This window comes from Dendrobates tinctorius, unplaced genomic scaffold, assembly GCF_039654945.1.
Source record: "Dendrobates tinctorius isolate UK_male_01 unplaced genomic scaffold, ASM3965494v1 ptg000158l, whole genome shotgun sequence".
Taxonomy (NCBI): domain Eukaryota; kingdom Metazoa; phylum Chordata; class Amphibia; order Anura; family Dendrobatidae; genus Dendrobates; species Dendrobates tinctorius.
The window spans coordinates 36,143,160-36,171,057 of NW_027361825.1; the positions used below are offsets into that span (position 1 = coordinate 36,143,160).

The following is a 27,898-nucleotide window of genomic DNA, read 5'->3' on the forward strand; positions in this document are numbered from 1 at the left end:
GAGTGCACAGAATGATGTGGCTGTGGACAGGTGGCGTGCACAGGATGATGTGGCTGTATATAGGATGACAGTGTTTTGTGTTATGAATGAGTCACCGTAGGAGGCAAAAGCAGAAATACAAGCTAAGTCCAGAAAACCAGAGAAGTTGGCAATTATCAGATTGCAGACCCCTGAACCTATCAACACAACTAGCAGTAGCCGTGGGGGGTTCCTACGATGCCCTAGACCCCTCGATCACAGCCGGAGAAATACATAGGCCTAAAGAAAGAAAGGGGAAATCTAAACTGCCCCAGAGCAGACCCCAAAGCAATAGGCAGCCCCCAACATATAATGACGGTGAAGCAAGATGAAAATACTAACACAGACAGAATGATAGACTGAGCAAAGACGGGGCCCCAAAACTACCTAGATAGGAAAGGACAGGAAGGCTGCTGTCTGCAATCTGCCAAAACCCTATCAAAGACATAAGCCAACCAGCTGATATGAAAAAGGCCCTGAAGCAGCTAGGCTTCAAAAACTGAATCAGCACTCAGGTATTTTCAGAAGACAGAGCTAAATGAATTCAGCACACCCCAGCAGGGAATGGCAGAAATCCAGAAAAACAAAGCAAAAACAAAGTCAAAGCACAAAAGCAAAAGGCCGAGCAGCAAACTTAGCTTTGGAGGAGCAGGAATTCAGACTGGTCTCCAAGGATCCCACAGAGAAATCACCCGCAGGGCAGAAGGGCGTCGGCAGCATTATATCCAGTCCGTAACTCCACTCAGCCAGTCACAATCATCAGCCTCAGGTGTTTGACAATCAGGCTCACTACCTTTCTTTACCAGAAGAGGGAGTTCCTCGGGCCTCAGTAATGAAGGGGAAAATGAACTCACAACAGTACCTCCCCCTTGAGGAGGGGTCACCGAACCCTCAACTATGTCACCAGGGCGATCAGGGTGAGCCCGATGAAAGGCACGCACCAATCGTTTGGCATGAATATCAGAGGCGGAGACCCAGGAATTATCCTCCTGACCATAACCCTTCCACTTAACCAAATACTGCCAGACGGGAATCCAGTACTTTCTCTACCTCATACTCCATGTTACCTTCAACCAATACAGGGTCTGGAGGTGCCACCCCCGGAACAACAGGTTCAACAAACCTCTTCAACAAAGATTTATGGAACACATTATGGATTTTAAATGTGACAGGGAGAGCCAAACGAAAAGAGACCGGATTAACAATCTCCACAATCTTGTAAGGACCAATAAATCTAGGCTTAAACTTAGGAGAAGCCACCTTCATAGCAATATTTTTTGATGATAACCACACCATATCACCAACCTTAAACTGGGGACCAATGGTCCTATGTCGGTTGGAAAACCGCTGGGCCTTCTCCTGGGAGAGAGATAACTTATCCACCACTTGGTCCCAGATCTGGTGCATTCTCTCCACCACAGTGTCAACACCTGGGCAGGCAGAGGGCTCCACCTGCCCTGAAGAAAATCGAGGATGAAACCCAAAGTTACAAAAAAAAGGTGACATCAAAGTGGCAGAACTAGCTCTATTATTCAAAGCAAATTCGGCCAAGGGCAAAAATGAAACCCAATCGTCCTGATCAGCAGAAATAAAACATCTCAAATATGACTCCAAGGTCTGGTTTGTTCTCTCTGTCTGTCCATTGGCCTGAGGGTGAAAAGCAGAGGAGAAGGACAACTGAATTCCCAGCTTGGAACAGAAAGTTCTCCAAAATCTAGACACAAACTGCACTCCTCTGTCAGATACAATGTTCTCAGGAATCCCGTGCAAACGAACCACCTGTTGTAAAAACAGGGGCACCAACTCAGAGGAAGACGGCAACTTAGGGAGTGGTACAAGATGAACCATCTTAGAGAACCTATCACAAATCACCCAAATAACAGTCATCCTCTGAGAGACAGGCATATCAGAGATGAAATCCATTGAAATATGGGTCCATGGCCTCTTGGGGACAGGCAAAGGCATCAACAACCCACTAGAGCGAGAACACGATTTAGACCGGGAGCACGTCCCACAGGACTGCACAAAATTCCTGACATCACGAGACAAGGAGGGCCACCAAATAGGCCGACTCACCAGATCTCTAATACCAAAAATACCTGGATGACCAGCCAAAGCAGAGCAATGAACTTCAGACATCACTCTCTTCTTCCACTGGTCAGGAACATACAACTTTCCACTGGGACAACGCTCAGGTTTGTCCTCCTGGAACTCTTCCAGAGCACGTCTCAAATCGGGCGAGATGGCAGAAAGAATTACCCCTTCGCCTAAGATGGTAGCAGGCTTGGTCACCACAGGAGAATCAGCAAGGAAGCTCCTAGAGAGGGCGTCTGCCTTGACAATTCTTTGTTCCAGGAAGAAAAGAAACCACAAAATCAAAACGTGTAAAAAACAAGGCCCACCTAGCCTGTCTAGGGTTCAAGCGCTTAGCCGACTCTAGGTAAATCAAATTCTTGTGGTCAGTGAGGACCACGACTTGATGCTTAGCTCCCTCCAACCAATGTCTCCACTCCTCAAATGCCCATTTTATGGCCAACAGTTCCCTATTCCCCACATCATAGTTACGTTCAGATGGAGAGAACTTTCGGGAAAAGAAAGCACAGGGATTCATTTTAGATGTTACAGGATCCTTTTGGGACAAAACAGCTCCTGCACCAATCTCAGAAGCATCCACCTCTACCTGGAATGGAAGTGAGACATCAGGTTGCCACAAAACCGGGGCGGAGGTGAAGCTTCGCTTCAACTCCTGAAAGGAAGAAACAGCCTCCGGAGACCAATTTAACACATCAGCACCCTTTTTAGTCAAATCAGTCAATGGCTTGGCAATACTAGAAAATTTTGCTATAAATTTCCGATAAAAATTAGCAAAACCCAAAAACTTCTAGAGGGCCTTCAAAGAAGTGGGCTGAACCCAATCGTGAATGGCCTGTACCTTGGCCGGGTCCATTTCAATAATTGACGGGGACAAAATAAATCCCAAAAAAGAAATCCTCTGTACTCCAAAAAGGCATTTAGATCCCTTGACATATAGGGAATTCTCCCTCAAGATCCGGAACACAGTCCGAATATGTTCCACATGAGAATCCCAATCCTTGGAGAAGATCAAAATATCATCCAGATAGATAATCAAAAATTTATCGACAAAATCTCGGAAAATATCGTTCATGAAGCACTGGAAGACAGAAGGGGCATTAGTGAGCCCAAAAGGCATCACCAGGTACTCAAAATGTCCCTCCGGAGTATTAAACGCCGTCTTCCATTCATCCCCATGCTTAATGCGAATAAGATTATACGCCCCCCTGAGGTCAAGCTTGGTCAACCAGCAAGCACCTTAAACTCTGGAGAATAGATCAGAAATCAGGGGTAACGGATACTGATATTTAACAGTAATTTTGTTGAGGGCACGATAATCAATACAAGGTCTTAATGATCCATCCTTTTTGGCTACAAAAAAAAAAAAACGGCACCTAAGGGTGACGAGGATGGTCTAATATGACCCTTCTCCAACGCCTCCTTAATATAGGATCGCATAGCCTCGTGCTCGGGTACAGATAAATTGAAGAGCCGACCCTTGGGAAATTTACACCCCGGGCTCAGTTCAATTGCACAGTCATAACTCCTATGAGGAGGCAGAGACGCATACTCATTCTCACTAAATACATCATAAAAGTCCGCCAAATAATCAGGAACATCATGCGACTGAGGAGAGGTAGAAAACACCGGAGCCTCACTAAAGGCACACCGACAACCCCAACTCACCACAGACACAGATTTCCAATCCAAAACTGGATTATGAATCTGTAACCAGGGAAACCCCAGAACAACAGTATCATGCAGATTATGCAACACCAGAAATCTGCAATTTTCTTGATGGTCTGGGGCGACCCGCATTACCACCTGGGTCCAAAACTGGGGTTTATTTTTAGCCAAAGGAGTAGCATCAATTCCCCTCAATGGGATACGCGTCTGCAGAGGTGTCATCGGAAATCCACAACGTTTAGCAAAATCCAAGTCCATTAGGTTTAGGGCTGCTCCCGAATCCACAAACGCCTTGGCGGAAAATGTGGACAGGGAGCAGCTCAGAGTAATAGCCAGAAGAAACTTAGGTTGAACACCCCCAACAGAAAACGTGTGTGCAAAGCGTTTCTCTCGCTTTGGGACAGACAGAAATAATATGCGAGGCATCTCCACAGAAAAAACACATCTTATTACGCCTTCTGAACTCCTGACGCTGCTCTCTGGAAAAAACTCTATCACATTGCATAGGTTCAGACATTTGTTCAACAGGAGGCAACACCTCTCGTGCAGCTTTGCGTTCGCGCAAACGCCGATCAACCTGAATGGCTAATGACATAGAATCGTCAAGACCAGAGGGAACAGGAAATCCCACCATAGTATCTTTTACGGCTTCTGACAACCCCTTCCGAAAGAAAGCAGCCAAGGCATTATCATTCCAGGTAGTAAGTACTGCCCACTTTCGGAATTTTTGACAGTACAATTCTGCAGAATCACGACCCTGGCTCAATGCCAGCAGGGTCTTTTCAGCCTGATCAATGGCATTAGGTTCGTCATACAACAACCCCAAAGCTTGAAAGAATGCGTTCACATTAGTCAGAATAGGATCATCTGGTTTCAAAGAAAACGCCCAATCCTGGGGATCGCCACGCAGCAAAGAGATGACAATTTTAACCTGCTGCGCGGAGCTCCCTGACGAGTTAGGCTTCAAGGCAAAAAATAATTTACAATTATTTTTTAAATTCAAAAATTTAGACCGATCCCCAAAAAATACATCAGGTGTAGGAATCTTTGGTTCAGCAGCATGTGAATGAGCAAGGTAGGCGGAAATTCCCCGCACTTCCGCAGCGAGCTGCTCCACACGATCAGACAATTGCTTTATCTCCATTGAGAGAAAAAAAAATTCCCCCTACGGCCTCAGAGATATAGAGGAAAAAATATACACACTTTTTTTTTTTTTACAATTCTTTCCTGCTATTGAGTACCCTAGAATCTGCGGTATGGCGGGTGATTCTGTTATGAATGAGTCACCGTAGGAGGCAAAAGCAGAAATACAAGCTAAGTCCAGAAAACCAGAGAAGTTGGCAATTATCAGATTGCAGACCCCTGAACCTATCAACACAACTAGCAGTAGCCGTGGGGGGTTCCTACGATGCCCTAGACCCCTCGATCACAGCCGGAGAAATACATAGGCCTAAAGAAAGAAAGGGGAAATCTAAACTGCCCCAGAGCAGACCCCAAAGCAATAGGCAGCCCCCGACATATAATGACGGTGAAGCAAGATGAAAATACTAACACAGACAGAAAGATAGACTGAGCAAAGACGGGGCCCCAAAACTACCTAGATAGGAAAGGACAGGAAGGCTGCTGTCTGCAATCTGCCAAAACCCTATCAAAGACATAAGCCAACCAGCTGATATGAAAAAGGCCCTGAAGCAGCTAGGCTTCAAAAACTGAATCAGCACTCAGGTATTTTCAGAAGACAGAGCTAAATGAATTCAGCACACCCCAGCAGGGAATGGCAGAAATCCAGAAAAACAAAGCAAAAACAAAGTCAAAGCACAAAAGCAAAAGGCCGAGCAGCAAACTTAGCTTTGGAGGAGCAGGAATTCAGACTGGTCTCCAAGGATCCCACAGAGAAATCACCCGCAGGGCAGAAGGGCGTCGGCAGCATTATATCCAGTCCGTAACTCCACTCAGCCAGTCACAATCATCAGCCTCAGGTGTTTGACAATCAGGCTCACTACCTTTCTTTACCAGAAGAGGGAGTTCCTCGGGCCTCAGTAATGAAGGGGAAAAGGAACTCACAACAGTTTTGTGTTGTGAGTTCATTCTCTGGTTCACCAGTTGTGAGTTCCCCTTCCAGACTCCCTCTGGTGGTAACAGGAGGTAGTGAGGCTGATTTGATCGGTGGAAATCTGCCACCTGAGAATGAGGATGACGATTGGACCTCAGGATTCTCAGATTGGATTTAAGACAGCCGACGCCCTATTCAGTTGCTGGTGGTTCCTTCTGGCTTGTCAGCTCTTGGTGTTCAGCTCTGTTCCAGTCATCTAAAGCTAAGTTTTTTTGCTAATGTTCACACTTGATTTTGTTGGTCTATTCAGTTTTTTGTGTGGTCAGCCAGCCCCAGCTGGGGGCTGTGCTGAATTTCCACTCTTATTTATCAGTATTTTGCCAATTGGCTTTTTGTCCCTTACTAGTTCGGTCTCTTTTTGCTCTGTCTCAGAATATTTCTGTGTGCTGATATAATGGGAGAAGTCTAGTGACTTCAGGGTTAATTTTGCTATCAGAAGTGTTGGACATGATTTTTGTAGGGTTTTTTGCAGGTTGCAGACAGTGTCTTTCCTTTCCTGTCTAGTTAGTTTGGGCCCCATCATTTGCTCAGCCTATTTTCCTGCCTGTGTTTGTGCCTTCATCTTGTTTCACCATCAATACATGTGTGGGGGCTATCTATTCCTTTGGGGTCTGCTCTGGGGCAGTTAGTTTTCCCCTTTCTTGCTTTAGGCTTATGTAGTCCTCCGGCCGTGATGAGGCTTCTAGGAACATCGTAGGCACGCTCCACGGCTACTGCTAGTTGTGTGGTAAGATCAGGGCTCTGCAATCTGCATAGTTACCAACTTCTCTGGTTTTCTGTGACTTAGCTTGTTTTGCTTTTTTCTCCTCGGCGACCCATTCATAACAGAATCACCAGCCATACCACGGATTCTAGGGTACTCAAAAGCAGGAAAAAGTTGTTAAAAAAAAAGAAAGTGTCAGAATTTTTTTTTTTTTTTTTTTTTTATATATGTATTCTTTCCTCTTTTTTCCCTGGGGCCGTAGGAGGATTTTTTTTCTTTTTCCTAATGGAGATTAAGCAATTGTCTGATCGTGTGGAGCAGCTGGCTGCTGAAGTGCAGGGAATTTCCACCTACCTCATTCAGTCACATGCTGCTGAACCTAAGATCCCTACTCCTGATTTGTTTTCTGGGGATCGGTCTAAATTTCTGAATTTTAAGAATAATTGTAAATTATTTCTGGCCTTGAAGCCTAGTTCATCGGGGAGCTCTGTGCAGCAGGTTAAAATTGTCATCTCCTTGCTGCGCGGCGATCCCCAGGATTGGGCTTTTTCTCTGACACCTGAAAATCCTATTCTGACTAATGTGGATGCATTTTTTCAAGTCTTGGGGTTGTTGTATGGTGAACCTAATGCTGTTGATCAAGCTGAGAGAACCCTGTTGGCATTAAATCAGGGTCAGGATTCTGCAGTTATACTGTCAAAAATTCTGAAAGTGGGCAGTCCTTACTACATGGAATGATAGTGCATTGGCAGCTCTCTTTCGGAAGGGTTTATCAGAGACCGTAAAAGATGTTATGGTGGGATTTCCTGTTCCCTCTGGTCTGGATGATTCTATGTCATTAGCCATTCAAGTTGATCGGCGTTTATGTGAACGTAAAACTACACGGGAGGCGCTGCCACCTTTTGAAAAAACGTCTAAACCTATGCAATGTGATGGGGTTTTGTCTAGGGCGCAACGTCAGGAGTTTAGAAGGCGTAATAAGCTGTGTTTTTTCTGTGGAGACGTCTCTCATACTATTTCTGTCTGCCCAAAACGAGAGAAACGTTTTGCACACACATTTGCTGTGGGCAGTATACAACCTAAGTTTCTTTTGGCAATTACTCTGATCTGCTCCTTATCCACATTTTCCACGAAGGCTTTTGTGGATTCAGGAGCAGCGTTGAATCAGATGGATTTGGACTTTGCTAAACATTGTGGTTTTTCCATGATGCCTCTGCAGACACCTATTCCTTTGAAGGGTATTGATGCTACTCCTTTGGTGGAGAAAAAACCTCAGTTTAGGACCCAGGTGAGTTGCCCCAGACCACCAAGAAAATTGTAAATTTTTGGTGCTGCATAATTTGCATGATACTATTGTTCTGGGTTTTCCTTGGCTGCAAACTCATAATCCAGTTTTGGATTGGAAATCTGGGTCTGTGGTGAGTTGGGGTTGTCAGTGTGTTCTTAGGGACGCTCCTGTTTTCTCCACCTCTCCTCAGTCTCATGATATTCCTGATTATCTAGCCGATTTTTCTGATGTATTTAGTGAGAGCAAGTCTGCGTCTTTGCCTCCTCATAGGAGTTATGACTGTGCAATTGAGTTGATGCCTGGGTGTAAATTTCCCAAGGGTTGGCTTTTCAACTTATCAGTACCCGAACATGATGCTATGCGATCCTATATTAAGGAGTCATTGGAGAAGGGTCATATTAGACCATCCTCGTTACCTTTAGGTGCTGGGTTTTATTTGTGGCCAAGAAAGATGGTTCATTAAGACAGTGTATTGATTATCGTTCCCTTAACCCCTTCACTACCAAGGGTGGTTTGCACGTTAACTCCCGGGCCAATTTTTACAATTCTGACCACTGTACCTTTATGAGGTCATAACTCTGGAACTCTTTCATGGATCCTGGTGATTCTGACATTGTTTTCTCGTGACATATTGTACTTCATGGTAGTGGTAAAATTGCGTTCAAATAACTTGCGTTTATTTGTGAAAAAAACGGAAATTTGGCGAAAATTTAGAAAATTTCGCAATTTTCCAACTTTGAATTTTTATGCCCTTAAATCACAGCGATACGGCACACAAAAAACTTAATACATAACATTTCCCACATGTTTACTTTACATCAGCACAATTTTGGAACCAAAATTTTTTTTTGTTAGGAAGTTATAAGGGTTAAAAATTGACCAGCGATTTCTCATTTTTGCAACACCATTTTATTTTTAGGGACCACTTCACATTTGAAGCCACTTTGAGGGGTCTATATGATAGAAAATACCCAAAAGTGACACCATTCTAAAAACTGCACCCCTTAAGGTGCTTAAAACCACATTCAAGAAGTTTATTAACCCTTTAGGTGCGTCACAGGAATTTTTTGAATATTAAAAAAAAAATGAACATTTAACTTTTTTTCACAAAAAAAATACTTCAGGTTCAATTTTCTTTATTTTACCAAGGGTAACAGGAGAAATTGGACTGCAAAACTTATTGTGCAATTTGTCCTGAGTACGCTGATACCTGATATGTGGGGGGGAACCACTGTTTCGGCGCATGGCAGACCTCAGTAGGGAAGGAGCGCTGTTTGACTTTTTCAATGCAAAATTGGCTGGAATTCAGATCGGACGCCATGTCGCGTTTGGAGAGCCCCTGATGTACCTAAACAGTGGAAACCCCCCAAGTGACCCCATTTTGGAAACTAGACCCCCCAAGGAACTTATCTAGATATGTGGTGAGAACTTTGAACCCACAAGGGCTTCACAGAAGTTTATAACGTACAGCGGTACAATTAAAAAATCATATTTTTTCCACAAAAATGATCTTTTCACCCCCAATTTTTATTTTTCCAAGGGTAACAGGACCCTAAAAGTTATTGTGCAATTTGTCCTGAGTACGCTGATACCCCATATGTGGGTGTAAATGACTATTTGGGCGCATAGCAGAGCTCGGAAGGGAAGCAGCGCCATTTGACATTTTTGGCTAGAATTGAGATCGGACACCATGTCGCGATTGGAAAACCCCTGATGTACCAAAACAGTGGAAACCCCCCACAAATGACACCATTTTGGAATCTAGACCCCCAAGGAACTTATCTAGATGTGTGGTGAGAACTTTGAACCCCCAAGGGCTTCACAGAAGTTTATAACGTACAGCAGTACAATTAAAAAATCATATTTTTTCCACAAAAATGATCTTTTCACCCTCAATTCTTATTTTTCCAAAAGTAACAGGACCCTAAAAGATATTGTGCAATTTATCCTGAGTACGCTGATACCCCACATGTGGGTGTAAACCACTATTTGGGCGCATGGCAGAGCTCGGAAGGGAAGCAGCGCCATTTGACGTTTTTGGCTGGAATTGAGATCAGACACCATGTCGCGTTAGGAAAGCCCCTGATGTACCAAAACAGTAGAAACCCCCCACAAATGACACCATTTTGGAAACTAGACCCCCCAAGGAACTTATCTAGATGTGTGGTGAGCACTTTGAACCCCCCAGTGCTTCACTGAAGTTTATAACGTCCGGGCGTGAAAATAAAAAAATCGTATTTTTTCCACAAACATGATCTTTTAGTCCCCATTTTTTTATTTTCCCAAGGGTAACAGGAGAAATTGGACCACAAAAGTTGTTGTCCAATTTGTCCTGAGTACGCCGATACCTCATATGTGGGAGAAAACTACTGTATGGGCACACGTCGGGGCTCGGAAGGGAAGTAGTGACGTTTTGGAATGCAGACTTTGATGGATTGGTCTGCGGGTGTCATGTGCGTTTGGAGAGCCCCTGATGTACCTAAACAGTGGAAACCCCCCACAAGTGACCCCATTTTGTAAACTAGACCCCCCACGGAGCTTATCTAGTGTGGAGAGCACTTTGAACCCCCAAGTGCTTCACAGAAGTTTATAACGCCTGGGCGTGAAAATAAAAAAAACATTTTTTTCCGCAAAATTATATTTTTGCCCCCAATTTTTTATTTTCCTAAGGGTAACAGGAGAAATTGGACCCCAAAAGTTGTTTTGTAATTTGTCCTGAGTAGGCTGATACCCTACATGTGGGGGTAAAACACTCTTTGGGCACATGGCAGAGCTTGGAAGGGAAGGAGCACCATTTGACTTTTTCAACGCAGAATTGGCTGGAATTGAGATCAGACGCCATGTTGCCTTTGGAGAGCACCTGATGTGCCCAAACAGTGGAAACCCCCAATTATAACTCCAACCCTAACCTCAACACACCCCTAACCCTAATCTGAGCCCTAGCCCTAACCCTAGCCCTAACCCTAACCCTAGCCCTAACCCTAGCCCTAACCCTAGCCCTAACCCTAGCCCTAGCCCTAACCCTAGCCCTAACCCTAACCCTAACCCTAGCGGGAAAATGGAAATAAATACATTTTCTTTTAGTTTTATTATTTTTCCCTAACTAAGGGGGTGATAACGGGGGGTTTGATTTACGATTTATGGCGGCTTTTATGTTTGGCGGCTGTCGCACGCTAAAAGACGCTTTTTATTGTAAAAATAGTTTTTCCATCACCACATATTGTGAGCTATAATTTTTCCGTATTTTGACCCACCGAGTCATGTGAGGTCTTATTTTTTGCGGGACGAGTTGACGTTTTTATTGGTACCATTTTCGGGCACGTGACATTTTTTGATCGCTTTTTATTCCGATTTTTGGGGCGCAGAATGAACAAAAACCAGCGTTTCATGAATTTCTTTTGGGGGGGTGCGTTTACACCATTCCGCGTGCGGTAAAATTGATAACGCGTTTTTATTCTTCGGGTCAGTACGGTTACAGCGATACCTCATTTAGGTCGTTTTTTTATGTTTTGTCGGTTTTTTGCAATGAAAACAATTTTATATAAAAAATAATTATTTTTGTATCGCTTTATTCTGTGAGCTATAACTTTTTTATTTTTTTGCGGATGATGCTGTATGGTGGCTCGTTTTTTGCGGGACAAGATGACATTTTCAGCGGTACCATGCATATTTATATGCGTCTTTTTGATCGCACGTTATTGCACTTTTTGTTCGGTGGTATGATAATAAATCATTATTTTTTGCTTCGTTTTTTATTTTTATTTTTTAAGGGGTTCGCTAAAGGGGTTAACTAATGGGACAGTTTTATAGGGCAGGTCATTACGGACGCGGCGATACCAAATATGTGTACTTTTATTGTTTTTGGGTTTTTTTATTTTGAAAAAATGGATTTATTGGGGAATATTTTTTTTTTTTTTTACTAATTTATTTAGCGATTTTTTTTAAATTATTTTTAACACTTTTTTTTTTTTTTTTTTTTACTTTATTACCTTGTCCCAGGTGGGACATCACTGTCCTGTGACAGATCGCTGATCTGTCACATCACAGATCACTGTGACAGATCAGCGATCTGACACAGGCACTGCTGAAGGCTTCCTCATGCCTGCGCTTTGCAGGCACTGAGGAAGCCAGCTTCCTCAGGCCCCCGAAGGCCCCCGTCGCCATCTTGGATTCGGGGGCCTGGAGGAAAGGAGCCCCCCGCAGCAGCGCTGCACATTGCGCTGCCGTGGGGGGCTCAGGGAAGCACGGAGGGAGCCCCCTCCCTGCCGATGCTTCCCTTTAACCCCCGGTACACCGCGATCGCGTTTGATCGCGGTGTGCAAGGGGTTAACGTGTCGGGGGCGGTCCGTGACCGCCCCTGACACATTGTGCCGGGTGTCAGCTATGATAATTAGCTGACACTCGGCCGCGATCAGCGGCGCTCACCACGTGGGCGCCGCTGATCGCGATGACGTAATATTCCGTCCATGGTAATTAGGTCCATGGTCACATGGACGGAATATTACGTCAATTGTAGGTAAGGGGTTAACAAGATGACGGTTAAATATCAGTACCCGTTACCTCTGTCGTCTGATTTATTCTCCAGAGTTAAGAGTGCCTGCTGGTTTACTAAGCTTGACCTCAGGGGGGAGTATAATCTTATTCGCATCAAGCACGGGGATGAATGGAAGACGGCGTTTAATACTCCGGAGGGACATTTTGAGTACCTGGTGATGCCTTTTGGGCTCACTAATGCCCCTTCTGTCTTCCAGTCCTTTATGAATGATATTTTCCATGACTTTGTGGATAAGTTTTTGATCATCTTTCTGGATGATATTTTGATCTTTTCTAGTGATTGGGATTCTCATGTGGAACACGTCCGGACTGTGTTCCGGATTTTGAGGGAGAATTCCCTGTTTGTTAAGGGAACGAAATGCCTCTTTGGTGTACAGAGGATTTCATTTTTGGGATTTATCTTATCTCCATCGACTACTGAAATGGACCTGGCCAAGGTACAGGCCATTTATGATTAGGTTCAGCCTACTTCTTTGAAGGCCCTCCAGAAGTTTTTGGGTTTTGCTAATTTCTATCGTAAATTTATAGGTAATTTTTCTGGTATTGTCAAACCACTGACTGATCTGACCAAGAAGGGCGCTGATGTGCTGAATTGGTCTCCTGAGGCTATCTCAGCATTTCAGGAGCTTAAGCAGAGATTTACTTCAGCTCCAGTTTTACGGCAACCTGATGTCTCACTTCCATTTCAGGTGGAGGTAGATGTTTCTGAGATTGGTGCAGGAGCTGTTTTGTCCCAAAAAGACCCTGTGACTTCTAAGATGAATCCCTGTGCCTTCTTTTCTCGAAAGTTCTCCCCATCTGAACGCAACTATGACGTGGGGAATCGGGAATTATTGGCCATGAAGTGGGCATTTGAGGAGTGGAGACATTGGTTGGAGGGAGCTAGACATCAAGTTGTGGTCCTCACCGATCACAAGAATTTGATTTATCTGGAGTCGGCCAAACGCTTGAATCCTAGACAGGCTAGATGGGCCTTGTTTTTCACGCGTTTTAATTTTGTGGTCTCTTTTCTTCCGGGCACTAAGAATGTTAAGGCAGACGCCCTTTCTAGGAGTTTCTTTGCCGATTCTCTTAGTGTGACCATCCTAGGTGAGGGGGTAGTTCTTTCTGCCATTTCGCCCGATTTGAGACGCACCCTGGAGGAATTTCAGGAGGATAAACCTGAGCGTTGCCCAATGGGAAAATTGTATGTTCCTGACCAGTGGAGAAAGAGTGATGTCTGAAATTCATTGCTCCGCATTGGCTGGTCATCCAGGTATTTTTGGTACCAGAGATTTGGTGAGTCGGTCCTTTTGGTGGTCTGCCTTATCTCGTGACATCAGGAATTTTGTACAGTCCTGTGGGACTTGTTCTCGGTCTAAACTCTGTTCTCGTTCTAGTGGGTTGCTGATGCCCTTGCCGGTGCCCAAGAGGCCATGGACCCATATCTCAATGGATTTTATTTCTGATCTTCCTGTCTCTCAGAGAATGACTGTTATCTGGGTGATTTGTGATAGATTTTCGAAGATGGTCCATCTTGTACCACTCCCAACGTTGCCATCTTCCGCTGAGTTGGTGCCCTTGTTTTTACAACAGGTGGTTCGGTTACATGGGATTCCTGAGAACATTGTGTCCGACAGAGGAGTCCAGCTTGTTTCCAGATTCTGGAAAGCCTTTTGTTCCAGTCTGGGAATTCAGTTATCCTTCTCCTCCGCGTTTCATCCCCAGACCAATGGACAGACAGAGAGAACAAACCAGACCTTGGAGTCTTATTTGAGATGTTTTATATCTGCTGATCAGGATGATTGGGTCTCATTTTTGCCCTTGGCCGAATTTGCACTCAACAATAGAGCTAGTTCTGCCACTTTGATGTCACCCTTTTTCTGTAATTTTGGGTTTCATCCTCGATTCTCTTCAGGGCAAGTGGAATCTTCGTCCTGCCCAGGTGTGGACACTGTGGTTAAGAGAATGCAGCAGATATGGGACCAAGTGGTGGATAAGTTGTCACTCTCTCAGGAAAAGGCCCAGCGATTTTCCAACCGGCATAGGACCATTGGACCCCGGTTTAAAGTGGGTGATATGGTTTGGTTGTCGTCTAAGAATATTCCTATGAAGGTTGCATCTCCTAAATTTAAGCCAAGATTTATTGGTCCTTATAAGATTTTGGAAATTCTTAATCCTGTTTCGTTTCGATTGGCTCTTCCAGTTACGTTCAAGATCCATAACGTATTTCACTAATCTCTGTTGAAGAGGTTTGTTGAGCCAGTGGTTCCTATGGCAGCACCTCCTGACCCTGTGTTGGTCGAAGGCAATGTGGAAGAATATGAGGTAGAGAAAATATTGGATTCTCGTGTGGTTAGACGGAGACTCCAGTATTTGGTCAAATGGAAGGGTTATGGTCAGGAGGATAATTCTTGGGTCTCTGCCTCCGATATTCATGCCAATAGATTGGTTCGTGCTTTTCACCGTGCCCATCCTAATCGGCCTGGTGGCGTGGATGAGGGTTCGGTGACCCCTCCTCAAGGGGGGGGTACTGTTGTGAGTTCATTCTCTGGTTCACCAGTTGTGAGTTCCCCTTCCAGACTCCTTCTAGTGGTAACAGGAGGTAGTGAGGCTGATTTGATCGGTGGAAATCTGCCACCTGAGAATGAGGATGACGATTGGACCTCAGGATGGATTTAAGACAGCCGACGCCCTATTCAGTTGCTGGTGATTCCTTCCGACTTGTCAGCTCTTGGTTTTCAGCTCTATTCCAGTCATCTAAAGCTAAGTTTTTTTGCTAATGTTCACACTTGATTTTGTTGGTCTATTCAGTTTTTTGTGTGGTCAGCCAGCCCCAGCTGGGGGCTGTGCTGAATTTCCACTCTTATTTATCAGTATTTTGCCAATTGGCTTTTTGTCCCTTACTAGTTCGGTCTCTTTTTGCTCTGTCTCAGAATATTTCTGTGTGCTGATATATTGGGAGAAGTCTAGTGACTTCAGGGTTAATTTTGCTATCAGAAGTGTTGGACATGATTTTTGTAGGGTTTTCTGCAGGTTGCAGACAGTGTCTTTCCTTTCCTTTCCTGTCTAGTTAGTTTGGGCCCCATCATTTGCTCAGTCTATTTTCCTGCCTGTGTTTGTGCCTTCATCTTGTTTCACCATCAATACATGTGTGGGGGCTATCTATTCCTTTGGGGTCTGCTCTGGGGCAGTTAGTTTTCCCTTTTCTTGCTTTAGGCTTATGTAGTCCTCCGGCCGTGACGTGGCGTCTAGGAACATCGTAGGCACGCTCCACGGCTACTGCTAGTTGTGTGGTAAGATCAGGGATCTGCAATCTGCATAGTTACCAACTTCTCAGGTTTTCTGTGACTTAGCTTGTTTTGCTTTTTTCTCCTCGGTGACCCATTCATAACAGTTGTGGACAGCTGGAGTGCACAGGATGATGTGGCTGAGGACAGGTGGAGTGCACAGGATGATGTGGCTGAGGACAGGTGGAGTGCACAGGATGATGTGGCTGTGGAGAGGTGGCATACACAGGATGATGTGGCTGTATATAGGATGACAGGGCTGTGGACAGCTGGAGTGCACAGGATGATGTGGCTGAGGACAGGTGGAGTGCACAGGATAATATGGTTGAGGACAGGTCGAGTGCACAGGATGATGTAGCTTGAGGACAGGTGGAGTGCAAAGGATGATGTGGCTGCGGACAAGTGGAGTGCAGAGGATGATGTGGCTGTGTATAGGATGACAGGGCTGCGGACAGGTGGAGTGCACAGGATGATATGGCTGTGGACAGGTAGAGTGCACAGGATGATGTGGCTGCGGACAAGTGGAGTACAGAGGATGATGTGGCTGTGTATAGGATGACAGGGCTGCGGACAGGTAGAGTGCACAGGATAATATGGCTGTGGACAGGTAGAGTGCACAGGATGATGTGGCTGTATATAGGATGACAGGGTTGTGGACAGGTGGAGTGCACAGGATGATGTGGTTGAGGACAGGTGGAGTGCACAGGACGATGTGGCTGGGGACAGGTGGAGTGCACAGGACGATGTGGCTGGGGACAGGTGGAGTGCACAGGATGATGTGGCTGTGTATAGGATGACAGGGCTGCGGACAGGTGGAGTGCACAGGATGATGTGGCTGTGGACAGGGGGCATGCACAGGATGATGTGGCTGTATATAGGATGAAAGGGCTGTGGACAGCTGGAGTGCACAGGATGATGTGGCTGAGGACAGGTGGAGTGCACAGGATAATATGGATGAGGACAGGTCGAGTGCACAGGATGATGTGGCTGAGGACAGGTGGAGTGCGCAGGATGATGTGGCTGCAGACAGATGGAGTGCACAGGATGATGTGGCTGTGCATAGGATGACAAGGCTGCGGACAGGTGGAGTGCACAGGATGATGTGGCTGCGGACAGGTGGAGTGCACAGGATGATGTGGCTGCGGACAGGTGGAGTGCACAGGATGATGTGGCTGCGGACAGGTGGAGTGCACAGGATGATGTGAATGTGGACAGGTGGAGTGCACAGGATGATGTGGCTGTATATAGGTTGACAGGGCTGTGGACAGGTGGAGTGCACAGGATAATGTGGCTGTGTACAGGATGACAGAGCTGTGGACAGGTGGAGGGCACAGGATGATGTGGCTGCGGGCAGGAGGAGTGCACAGGATGATGTGGCTGTGTACAGGATGACAGAGCTGTGGACAGGTGAAGTGCACAGGATGATGTGGCTGAGGACAGGTGGAGTGCACAGGATGATGTGGCTGAGGACAGGTGGAGTGCACAGGATGATGTGGCTGAGGACAGTTGTAGTGCACAAGATGATGTGGCTGAGGACAGGTGGAGTGCACAGGATGATGTGCCTGAGGACAGGTGGAGTGCACAGGATGATGTGGCTGAGGACAGGTGGAGTGCACAGGATAATACGGCTGTGTATAGGATGACAGGGCTGCGGACAGGTGAAGTGCACAGGATGATGTGGACAGGTGGAGTGCAGAGGATGATGTGGCTGTGTATAGGATGACAGGGCTGCGGACAGGTGGAGTGCACAGGATGATATGGCTGTGGACAGGTAGAGTGCACAGGATGATGTGGCTGCGGACAAGTGGAGTACAGAGGATGATGTGGCTGTGTATAGGATGACAGGGCTGCGGACAGGTGGAGTGCACAGGATAATATGGCTGTGGACAGGTAGAGTGCACAGGATGATGTGGCTGTATATAGGATGACAGGGTTGTGGACAGGTGGAGTGCACAGGATGATGTGGTTGAGGACAGGTGGAGTGCACAGGACGATGTGGCTGGGGACAGGTGGAGTGCACAGGACGATGTGGCTGGGGACAGGTGGAGTGCACAGGACGATGTGGCTGGGGACAGGTGGAGTGCACAGGATGATGTGGCTGTGTATAGGATGACAGGGCTGCGGACAGGTGGAGTGCACAGGATGATGTGGCTGTGGACAGGGGGCATGCACAGGATGATGTGGCTGTATATAGGATGACAGGGCTGTGGACAGCTGGAGTGCACAGGATGATGTGGCTGAGGACAGGTGGAGTGCACAGGATAATATGGATGAGGACAGGTCGAGTGCACAGGATGATGTGGCTGAGGACAGGTGGAGTGCGCACGATGATGTGGCTGCAGACAGATGGAGTGCACAGGATGATGTGGCTGTGCACAGGATGACAAGGCTGCGGACAGGTGGAGTGCACAGGATGATGTGGCTGCGGACAGGTGGAGTGCACAGGATGATGTGGCTGCGGACAGGTGGAGTGCACAGGATGATGTGGCTGCGGACAGGTGGAGTGCACAGGATGATGTGAATGTGGACAGGTGGAGTGCACAGGATGATGTGGCTGTATATAGGTTGACAGGGCTGTGGACAGGTGGAGTGCACAGGATAATGTGGCTGTGTACAGGATGACAGAGCTGTGGACAGGTGGAGGGCACAGGATGATGTGGCTGCGGGCAGGAGGAGTGCACAGGATGATGTGGCTGTGTACAGGATGACAGAGCTGTGGACAGGTGAAGTGCACAGGATGATGTGGCTGAGGACAGGTGGAGTGCACAGGATGATGTGGCTGAGGACAGGTGGAGTGCACAGGATGATGTGGCTGAGGACAGTTGTAGTGCACAAGATGATGTGGCTGAGGACAGGTGGAGTGCACAGGATGATGTGCCTGAGGACAGGTGGAGTGCACAGGATGATGTGGCTGAGGACAGGTGGAGTGCACAGGATAATACGGCTGTGTATAGGATGACAGGGCTGCGGACAGGTGAAGTGCACAGGATGATGTGGACAGGTGGAGTGCACAGGATGATGTGGCTGTGGACTGGTGGAGTGCACAGGATGATATGGCTGCGGACAGGTGGAGTCCTCAGGATGAGGTGGATGTGTATAAAATGATGTGGCTGCGGACAGGTGACGCGCACAGGATGAACTGGCTGTGTAAAGGATGACAGGTCTGCGGACAGCTGGAGTGCACAATGTGATGTGGATGAAGTGATAAAGCTTTTTCATAATCTTTAGATGGATTAAACCCTATCTTCCCCCAACTCCTTAGTTCCCCATACCTGAGGGTAAGCTGATGCGATTTCCATCCTTGTGCTTCAGACGACTTTTCTTGAAGTTCCCCTTCCGTTTCTTCACCTTGGGCTTCTCCTGATACATCTGGTACATTATAATGTTTAGCTCCCGCTCAACAATGTCAAACTCCCGCTCTGCCAGTTCTTGTTCTCTTCTCCGGAGCATCTCTTCCAGATTCCTCTGCTCCTCTGCCGCACGCACCAGCTCCTCCTCTCGACTACGCAGTTCCTAACAGGGGAGCACAAGTACCACATTGTAATATTTTTTACTTGACTATTAAAAACACCGTCTGCGGTTAGTACGATTTCATGTTACAATAGTCAGAGGCCACATTTGCTGTCAGGTTATGTCGGGTTTTGCAGATCAGCTTCATAGAAGTGAATGGGACTGAGCTGCAATACTGTGCTCATGTGATGAAGATGTATATACAGTTGTGCTCAAAAGTTTACATACGTCAGCAGAATTTTTGCTTTCTTGGTATTTTTTCAGAGAATATGAATGATAACACCAAAACTTTTTCTCCACTCATGGTTAGTGGGGAGAAGCCATTTATTGTCAAATTACTGTTTTCTCTTTTTAAATCATAATGACAACCCAAAACATTCAAATGACCCTGATCAAACATTCACATACCATATTTCTTAATACCGTGTATTGCCCCCTCTAACATCAATGACAGCTTGAAGTCTTTTGTGGTAATTGTGGATGAGGTTCTTTATTTTCTCAGATGGTAAAGCTGCCCACTCTTCTTGGCAAAAAGCCTCCAGTTCCTGTAAATTCCTGGGCTGTCTAGCATGAACTGCGCACCTGAGATCTCCTCAGAGTGACTCAAAGATATTGAGGTCAGGAGACTGAGATGGCCACTCAGAATCTTTACATTGTTCTGCTACAGCTAATGACCAGGTCAGCTTGGCCTTGTGTTTTGGATCATTGTCATGTTGAAACGTCCAAGTACGTCCCATGCGCACCTTTCGAGCTGATGATTGCAAATTTGCCTCCAGTATTTGCTGATAATGTGCTGCATTCATCTTTCCTTCAACTCTGCCTTTGTAGCTCACACATCCCCAAAACATCAATGATCCACCTCCATGCTTTACAGTAGGTATGGTGTTGCTTTCATCATAGGCCTTGTTGAACTCTCTCCAATTGGAATGTTTATGGTTGCGGCCAAAAAGTTCAAGTTTGGTCTCATCACTCCAAATTACCTTGTTCCAGAAGTTTTGAGGCTTGTGTCTGTGCTGTTTTGCGCATTGTAGGCGAGATACTTGTGGCATCTGCGCAGTACTGGCTTTCTTCGGGAGATTCGACCATGCAGCCCATTTTTCTTCAAGTGCCTCCTTATTGTGCATCTTGAAACAGCCACACCACTAGTTTTCAGAGAGTCCTGTATTTCAGCTGATGTTATATGTGGGTTTTTCTTTGCATCCCGAACAATTTTCTTGGCAGTTGTGGACGACATTTTTTTGGGCTACCTGACCGTGGTTTTGTTTTTACAGAGCCCCTGATTTTCCATTTGTTAATCACAGTTTGAAAGCTGCTGACTGGCATTATCAATTCCTTGGATATCTTTTTTTGTATCCGTTTCCTGCTTTATACAGTTCAATTTCCTTTTCCCGTAGATCCGTTGACAATTCTTTTGCTTTCCCCATGACTCACAATCCAGAATAGTCAGTGGCTGGATGAAAGATGCAAGAGTTTGTCTGGATCCCAGAAACTCACTCAGCTTTTATGCACATACACTGATTACAAGCAAACAGGTCACAGGTGAGAATGTTGCCTTTAGTAGCCATTCAAACCCATTTATGTCAACTTCTGTGCATGTTATCAGGCCAAAATCACCAGGGTATGTAAACTTTTGATCAGGGTCATTTGGATGTTTTGGGTTGTCATGATGATTTATAAAGAGAAAACACTGTAGATTGACAATAAACGGCTTCACTCAATCACTAACCATGAGTGGATAAAAAGTTTTGGTGTTATCGTTCATATTCTCTGAAAAAAGGCCAAGAAAGCAAAAATTCTGCTCGGGTATGTAAACTTTTGAGCACAACTGTATACGTACATAAACCATATCTTTTGAGGTCTGCATTTCAGGAATCTTTATTATATACAGCAGAAGTAGTCAAATTCCTAAAGAGGACCAATGATTGTGAGATCAATGTAGTCAAACAACCACAACATAGTGTTTTTCCAAACTGGCCATAAAGTCTACGGACACATGCTCTCGGGAGCATTTTTTCTTTATCAAAATAAATTAATTTTGGGCTCAATATCATTTTTTGTAGTTGAGGTATATTAAAAATGTTCAACTGTTTTCATGTAGCCTACATGTATTCTCATACATTGCAGTCTGCACAGTGCTGTTCAGGGTGCAATCCGACAGATGAGCTCTCTATGGCCTTTGTCTCTGCTATCAAGAAAACAAATTTAAGCTGATATTTTTACAACCAAATCAGTTAGTTCAGGAGAGTAGAGAGGAGTTACAGACCGATAAAGTTTACTGAAAAGGATTAAGCAGCCTGCAATGTATACGAAAGAATAGAAGCAAGCTGCAGCAGACAAAAGGTTACAACATTTTAATACAACCTAATGACAAAAATTATTTTTTAGGCAAAAATACATGAATTGAAAGAAAAAATAATGTTCAGTAGGTGTATATAACCATTAAAGTCTCGTCTGTGATATTTACTGTGATTTTTTGGTATCAATGACACATTTTTGCTTGTCGGTATCTTCCCAAATTGCCTCTCATTGGTAATGTAACTGTAAGGCTATGTTCACAATTGGTGTTTTTGCAGCATTTTCTTCTGCAGGCAAAACCTGTCCTATTGGCAGTAAAGAAGCTGATTTTTTATTGGTGTCTACAGTACGTTTAATAAAAGTAGCTTTTTTCACCAAAAATATCACAATAATGAATTGTTTCGGGGGGGTTTTGCAGTGTTTTTGCACTTTTTCATTGCTATCCATGGGTGAAAATCGCAGTAGATTTTAAAAAAACGCTGCAGTTTTCCAAGAAAGTCAGGAAAAAGAAAGTGAGTACATAAGATTTCTGAAATGTCACAGCTTTTGCTGGTACTGTAAAAAGCAGCTTTTAATTTTCATTAAAAAGAATGCTGGGAAATAAAACCACTGCAATATGTGAACATAGCCTAAGAGTTATTTTTACTGAAACTTTTTGATTTATTTGATAACAATTCAGGATGATTCTTCTGCAGCTAAAATCAATTTTATAATATAAATCTAGAACTGTCTTGAAGTTTTTAAAATGTCTGCACTTTTTTTTGAAGATGGATCTAATCTAACTTCCATTTAAACAAAGGATTCAGTGAACATTAAAGGAATCTTTATCCACGCCCCATGACATCTGGAGGACCATGAATGAAAACTAAGAAAAGAAGAACAATGGCGTTCACCATGGAAACTAATCAGATATTTGCTTTTATTTTCTCACTGTCTTTGAATTATTTCTATTTTGTCATATTTGCTGTAAAACACAATGTATTAGAGTCAGTAAGGGCACACAAGTCTCAATTTTGCAAAAACCATATATATTTGTAACTAAAATTATTGTTGCTCATTTCTGCTGCAAAACCATAGCAACGTCTCCAACCAACATCTTCAACCCACTTGAAAAGTGCTGAAAAGAATGAACATGTACATAGCAGTGTAAAAACCACTTACTATGCGTATGTTCAGTCTTTTTTAACCACTTTAGGCTTCCAAAAAATGGCAACGGCAGAGCCGCCACAAAGGTTGTCGAAATCCGCCCATGATTTCCTGATGTATCTTTTGCATGAAAAACTCAGCAAGTTATCTGCATCTATAAGATGCTGTGTGCATATATACAACTATTCATGTGGATTTTGCCACAGATTTGTCACAGGGTTTTTTTATGCTCAGTCTATGTTCCCTAAGGATGGTTAACATTGAAGAACCACTCCTGCGTTGTTGTTTTTTTTTTAATTTCAGTGCCACTAATTTAATGGGCAGCGACTAATAGAATGGCATGGAGAAATGCATGATTTTACATCTGGGAAAGAAAAACAAAAATTACATCTACAGAATGGGAGGAATAGAACTAAGTAACAGCATGTGTGAAAAAGATTTGGGCATACTAATAGATCACGGACTGCAAATGAGTCAAAAGTGTGATACAGCAGCAAAAAAGGAACACACAGTTCTAGGATGTATTAAGAGAAGCATAGAGTCTAGATCATGTGAAGTAATTATCCTCCTCTACTTCTCCTTGGTCAGCCTCATATGGAATACTGTGTCCAGTTCTGGGCACTACATTTTAAAGAATACATTGTAAAACTGGAGCAATTTCAGAGAACGACCAGGATAGTGAGCGGACTGCAAAGTATGTCCTACGAGGAACGGTTAATGGATCTGGTAATGTTTAGCTTGCAAAAAAGAAGGCTAAGAGGACAGTTAAAGGGAACCTGTCAGCAGGATTGTCCTGAGTAACCTACTCACAGTGTCCTGTCAGAAGCCATACAGATGAATAGCTAAACAGAGCACCACTTGAAGCCCCGCCCACAGGCAGCCCTGGAGCATGAGCATATCATTAACTCAAAACTGAAAATAAAGATTAAACAACAATCACAAGAGGGAGTTCATCAACCAAGGTATCATTGTAAGGGCTCATACCCATTTGCGAGAAAAAAAATGGTCCGATTTCCAGACTGAAAAAATGGACGAGTGTCATGCGATTATTCTCACACAGCATCCGTATGACATGCGTATGCAATGCGTTTTTTTCTCTGCAACTATTTTTCAACAGTCATTTACAGGACCATTTACAGTGTTCTATGTGTTTTTTTCACGCACCCACTGACTTGCATTTGCGAGTCTCATCTGAAAATCGCAGCATGCTGCGATTTTTTTCTCAGTCCGATTTCGGCTGAGAAAAAACTCACAAATGACATGTCACCTATTGAATAACATTGGTCCGAGTGCAATCCGATTTTTTATCGGATTGCACTCGTCCGTATTTCTCGCCAGTGAGTATAAGCCCTAATCAGCATAACGGCGCCGACCTGACACTGTGTTTATGTTACCGAGCACATTCCTGCTGACAGGTTCCCTTTAATAGCTGTCTACAAATATGTGAAGGGATGTCACAGTGTACAGGGATCATCATTATTCTCATTTGCACATGGAAACACGAGAAGCAATGGAATGAAACTGAAAGGGAGAAGATACAGATTAGATAGTAGAAAAAACTTTGACAGTTAGGGTGATCAATGAGCTGAACAGGCTGCCATGAGAAGTGGTGAGTTCTCCTTCAATAGAAGTCTTCAAACAGAGGCTGGACAGACATCTATCTGAGATAGTTTAGTGACTCCTGCATTGAGCTACGTGTTGGACATGATGACCCTTGAGGTCCCCTTCCAACGGTAACATTATATGATTCTAAGTTCCCTGACCCTAGTATTAAACTTTCCAGCCGCTGTCTTCAGCTGCTTTCGGCACCACTCCGGTCCAGCTTTGCCATCTTGTGACAGCAGCTCCTGACTGATTTGAAGTTGGAGGTAACCGTCACAAGCTCTCAATGGAAGTTTATGAGAGCCTCATTGTGCCATCATTCTGGCTCTCATAGATTTACAAACACTGGCAAACACTTGAGCAATCCGACACATCACAACCTGCGGAAGACGACCGGAGCGGCGTCAATAAAAGATGAAGACATCGGCTGGTAAGTATGAGACTAGGTGCAGGGAACTTAAATTAGTGGCACCCCTCCAGCGGTAAAATAAAAAAAAAAAATATGGAGTGGTGCTATGAAAAAAAACAACAAAAATGTAGACAGTGCCCATTTTATATCTTTTTGGTAGAAACTTTATGGCACAACCAACACAAAGAAAGAGATTTTCAATGAGACCTAAGAATTTATGAAAACTTAACATTCTAAATTACAACTTATCATTTGCCAAAATCCAAAAGCAATCTGACACTTTGCCTCAATTTCTGAATGAAGAAAAAAAACTAAGTCCATTAATAAGTAATAAATATTGAAAACCCTATTTACTATTTCTACTATATCGAAGCTCAAGGGTGTCCTGTCTGATAACACTCAGCTATATCAGTGATGCTGCCCAAAATATCTGATCAGTTTCCCAATTCTCTAAAGATAAGAAATATCTGATTATCTTTCTCCTATTTTGGGTCTTCTGAATGTAAATGGCGCAGACAGACTGTATTAATTCCTTAGTTAATCTGTTTGATCTATCAATAAAGTGTAGATTATGGTGTAGATTATGATCACAAAAATGTTTCCATGCATTTGAAGAAAATGTGGGAGAGAGATCCAAGAAATAAAAAAACACCATGATAAATTGTAGTAGAACCTGAGACCTTTTCAACCAAGAAGACATAACCGCCATATTGATTCCAGGTTGGAGCACTTGGCTGTCAAGATTTATGATCATTATAGCATCTGCCATGACTTGATTAGTTCCTCAGAACATCACAATCCATTGAGCCACTTCTCTAGGACATGTCTGAAGACCACTTTCCTCAACATGAACATTGGGATCTAGTTACACTATTACAGGTTTTCCTTTTTCTTCGGAAACCAATAGCACCATAAAATGCTGCACCTTGGTTCACATTTTTCAGGCATTGGCCTTTGGAATGAATGTGATGGGCTCGCCTACACATGACACTATGGTTTTTACCTTCTCTTTATTCCTGAGCTCATCAAACATCTGCTGGATCTCTATTCTCCAATCTTCCTGCAAGGAGTGGAACGATTCCAGGGGCATCTGGAACATGGCTGACTGCTCTATGGTGGTCAGTTGCTCCAAGATGGTGCAAAACGAAGGGCGACTGTGAGGGTCTGGGTCCCAGCATGCTGAAAGCATATTTAAGGAGGTTAAGACAATGGCAAAGGGTTCTGCACTGAAATAAAAAAAAATGTAATAAATGGTAAAGCTAGGACCAGCTGCAATGACTGTACACAAGGTTCACCCATCAGTCTACTGCCATATCGAAAGTAAAGATTACCTTCTAAGATCCTGACAAATGGATCTGGACACGTTGATGGGATCGGAAGAGTCAGTTTGTTCATTGCAACTCCATAGGCAACAGCTAGAGCATCGATTTCCCGATAAGGCACCTCTCCAGTAAGCAGCTCCCATAGGAGAACCCCAAAACTGCAAGACAGAAGGAAATATGGTTTCTGAGTCCAGAAATTGTTAATTTTTATATAACAGATAGAAGGCGAAGAGCTGAACTAAAATTGTCTTCCATACTTTCCTATTGTGCCCTGTCTGGCCGACGCAGAGCGTAATGTGCACCTCTGAGAGACCTGATTCTATGAGGCACAGGACACAATCTTTGGTCTATCTTGTGATTAACTGATCCTAGTCAGCACAGATTTCTGTGTCAGTTAAACATAAGCCTTTTGGGGATGATAAAGGTCTCCAGTATTAAGGTAACTCTCCAACAGATATCTGTTGTTCGGCCGACGGCCATCTCTCTCGACTCCTCCATACACAGGAGTGCTCCTATTTCTCTTCAAGAATTGCTACCAGATCCCACTGCCAGAGGTTATCTCACCAAGAACAAAAGAATCAGCAGTCCGAAATTGGACATGCCTTAACCTTATCTCTCCGGACATCATCTGTCTTGGGAGAGACGGAAGACCCCATACACATTGACTGTCTTTCAAGTCCACTGATATCAGCAAGTTCAGCCTACGCCGATCTAATGAGTATGTGATCTTTAGTCCAGCCATAGATAATAGTCTACATTCATGTTTGCATCCGCTTAAAACTGAAACCCCAACAGCATGCTGGATCTGTGATACCAACGGACTTTACTGACTTATAACGGGGTCCATCAGGCTTCTCCAAAATGTCTCTCATTTAGCAGGACACCTCAACAAAATGTATGACAGGGGCTCTTAAGCTCAATGGACTGTCAAGTAATATACTGGTGTTTTGGGTCCTCCAAAGTGGGAGGCATACTGACAGATACTCTTCAAAAGCTAAAAGTCCTGAATGGGTGAGACCTTTCATTAAAGGGACCCTCATGTTGTGCTCTCCTTACTTTGCTGAGCGTTGGCTACGGTATGGACATGCTAATTAGAACCCTTAGCCTGCTCTGCCTTTACTTAAGAAATCCTGACCTGACTGCTTTAAAGAGTCGGTTATCATAAAATTACTGTTCATACTACCCTTGGTGTGGATGAGCAGATCAGAGCACCTTCCCATGTATTTGCTTTCCATCGTCCTCCGCCCTCCATTGACTCCTATAAAGCCAGAGCCATCAATCAAGGAACAGCAGGACAGAGATTGGCAGAAAACAGGTAGGTGGAAAGGTGAGTCAAACTACTGGGCACAAGAAGAGTGCACGGAGCGCCTGTGCTTGGTTTGAACAGTTATTTTGTGCAGATAGACTCCCTTACATTTATCGTTCACTACAATGACAATATTATCACCAGGAAACAGACGTTACCTCCACACATCACTGCTCTTGGAAAATAGAGAAAGACGGATGACTTCCGGAGCCATCCAGGCATAGGTGCCTGCTGCACTCATCTTTGTCGTCTTCTGCCACTCTCTGGCCAGACCAAAGTCTGTGATCTTTAAGGTCTTGTTAAATAAGTCGTTGTTCTCAATCTTCTCAAGTATTAAGACTGTAGGTGGAAGAGACAGAAAACAGATCTATTAATACATGCTTTTCGTAAAATCGCCTTATTAATAACAGACATTTATATTGCATTTATTTATGGGAATGTAATCTAACTCCAACATTAATCCAGCACTAGATGATCCAAGAATTGCATTTATTCACTGTTGCCAACATATTCCACAGTTTCATAGAAATCCAATTAAAGGGTCTGTGTCACAATCAATACTTATCATTTATCCATAGGGTGGGTGATAAATGTATGACTGGTG

The 27,898-nt window shown here is 44.3% G+C and overlaps 1 protein-coding gene across 1 annotated transcript in view; it reads right to left on the reverse strand.

Annotated features, from left to right (window-relative positions):
• MAP3K10 (mitogen-activated protein kinase kinase kinase 10) overlaps positions 1-27,898 on the reverse strand; it is a 71,502-nt gene that overhangs the window by 10,003 nt on the left and 33,601 nt on the right. Inside the window, exons 3-6 of the mRNA XM_073549316.1 lie at positions 27,453-27,633; positions 25,998-26,146; positions 25,670-25,845; positions 18,977-19,217 (exon numbers count right to left, since the gene is read on the reverse strand). Of these exons, the coding sequence (XP_073405417.1) occupies positions 18,977-19,217; positions 25,670-25,845; positions 25,998-26,146; positions 27,453-27,633 (747 nt within the window). The remainder of the gene's footprint in view (positions 1-18,976; positions 19,218-25,669; positions 25,846-25,997; positions 26,147-27,452; positions 27,634-27,898) is intronic.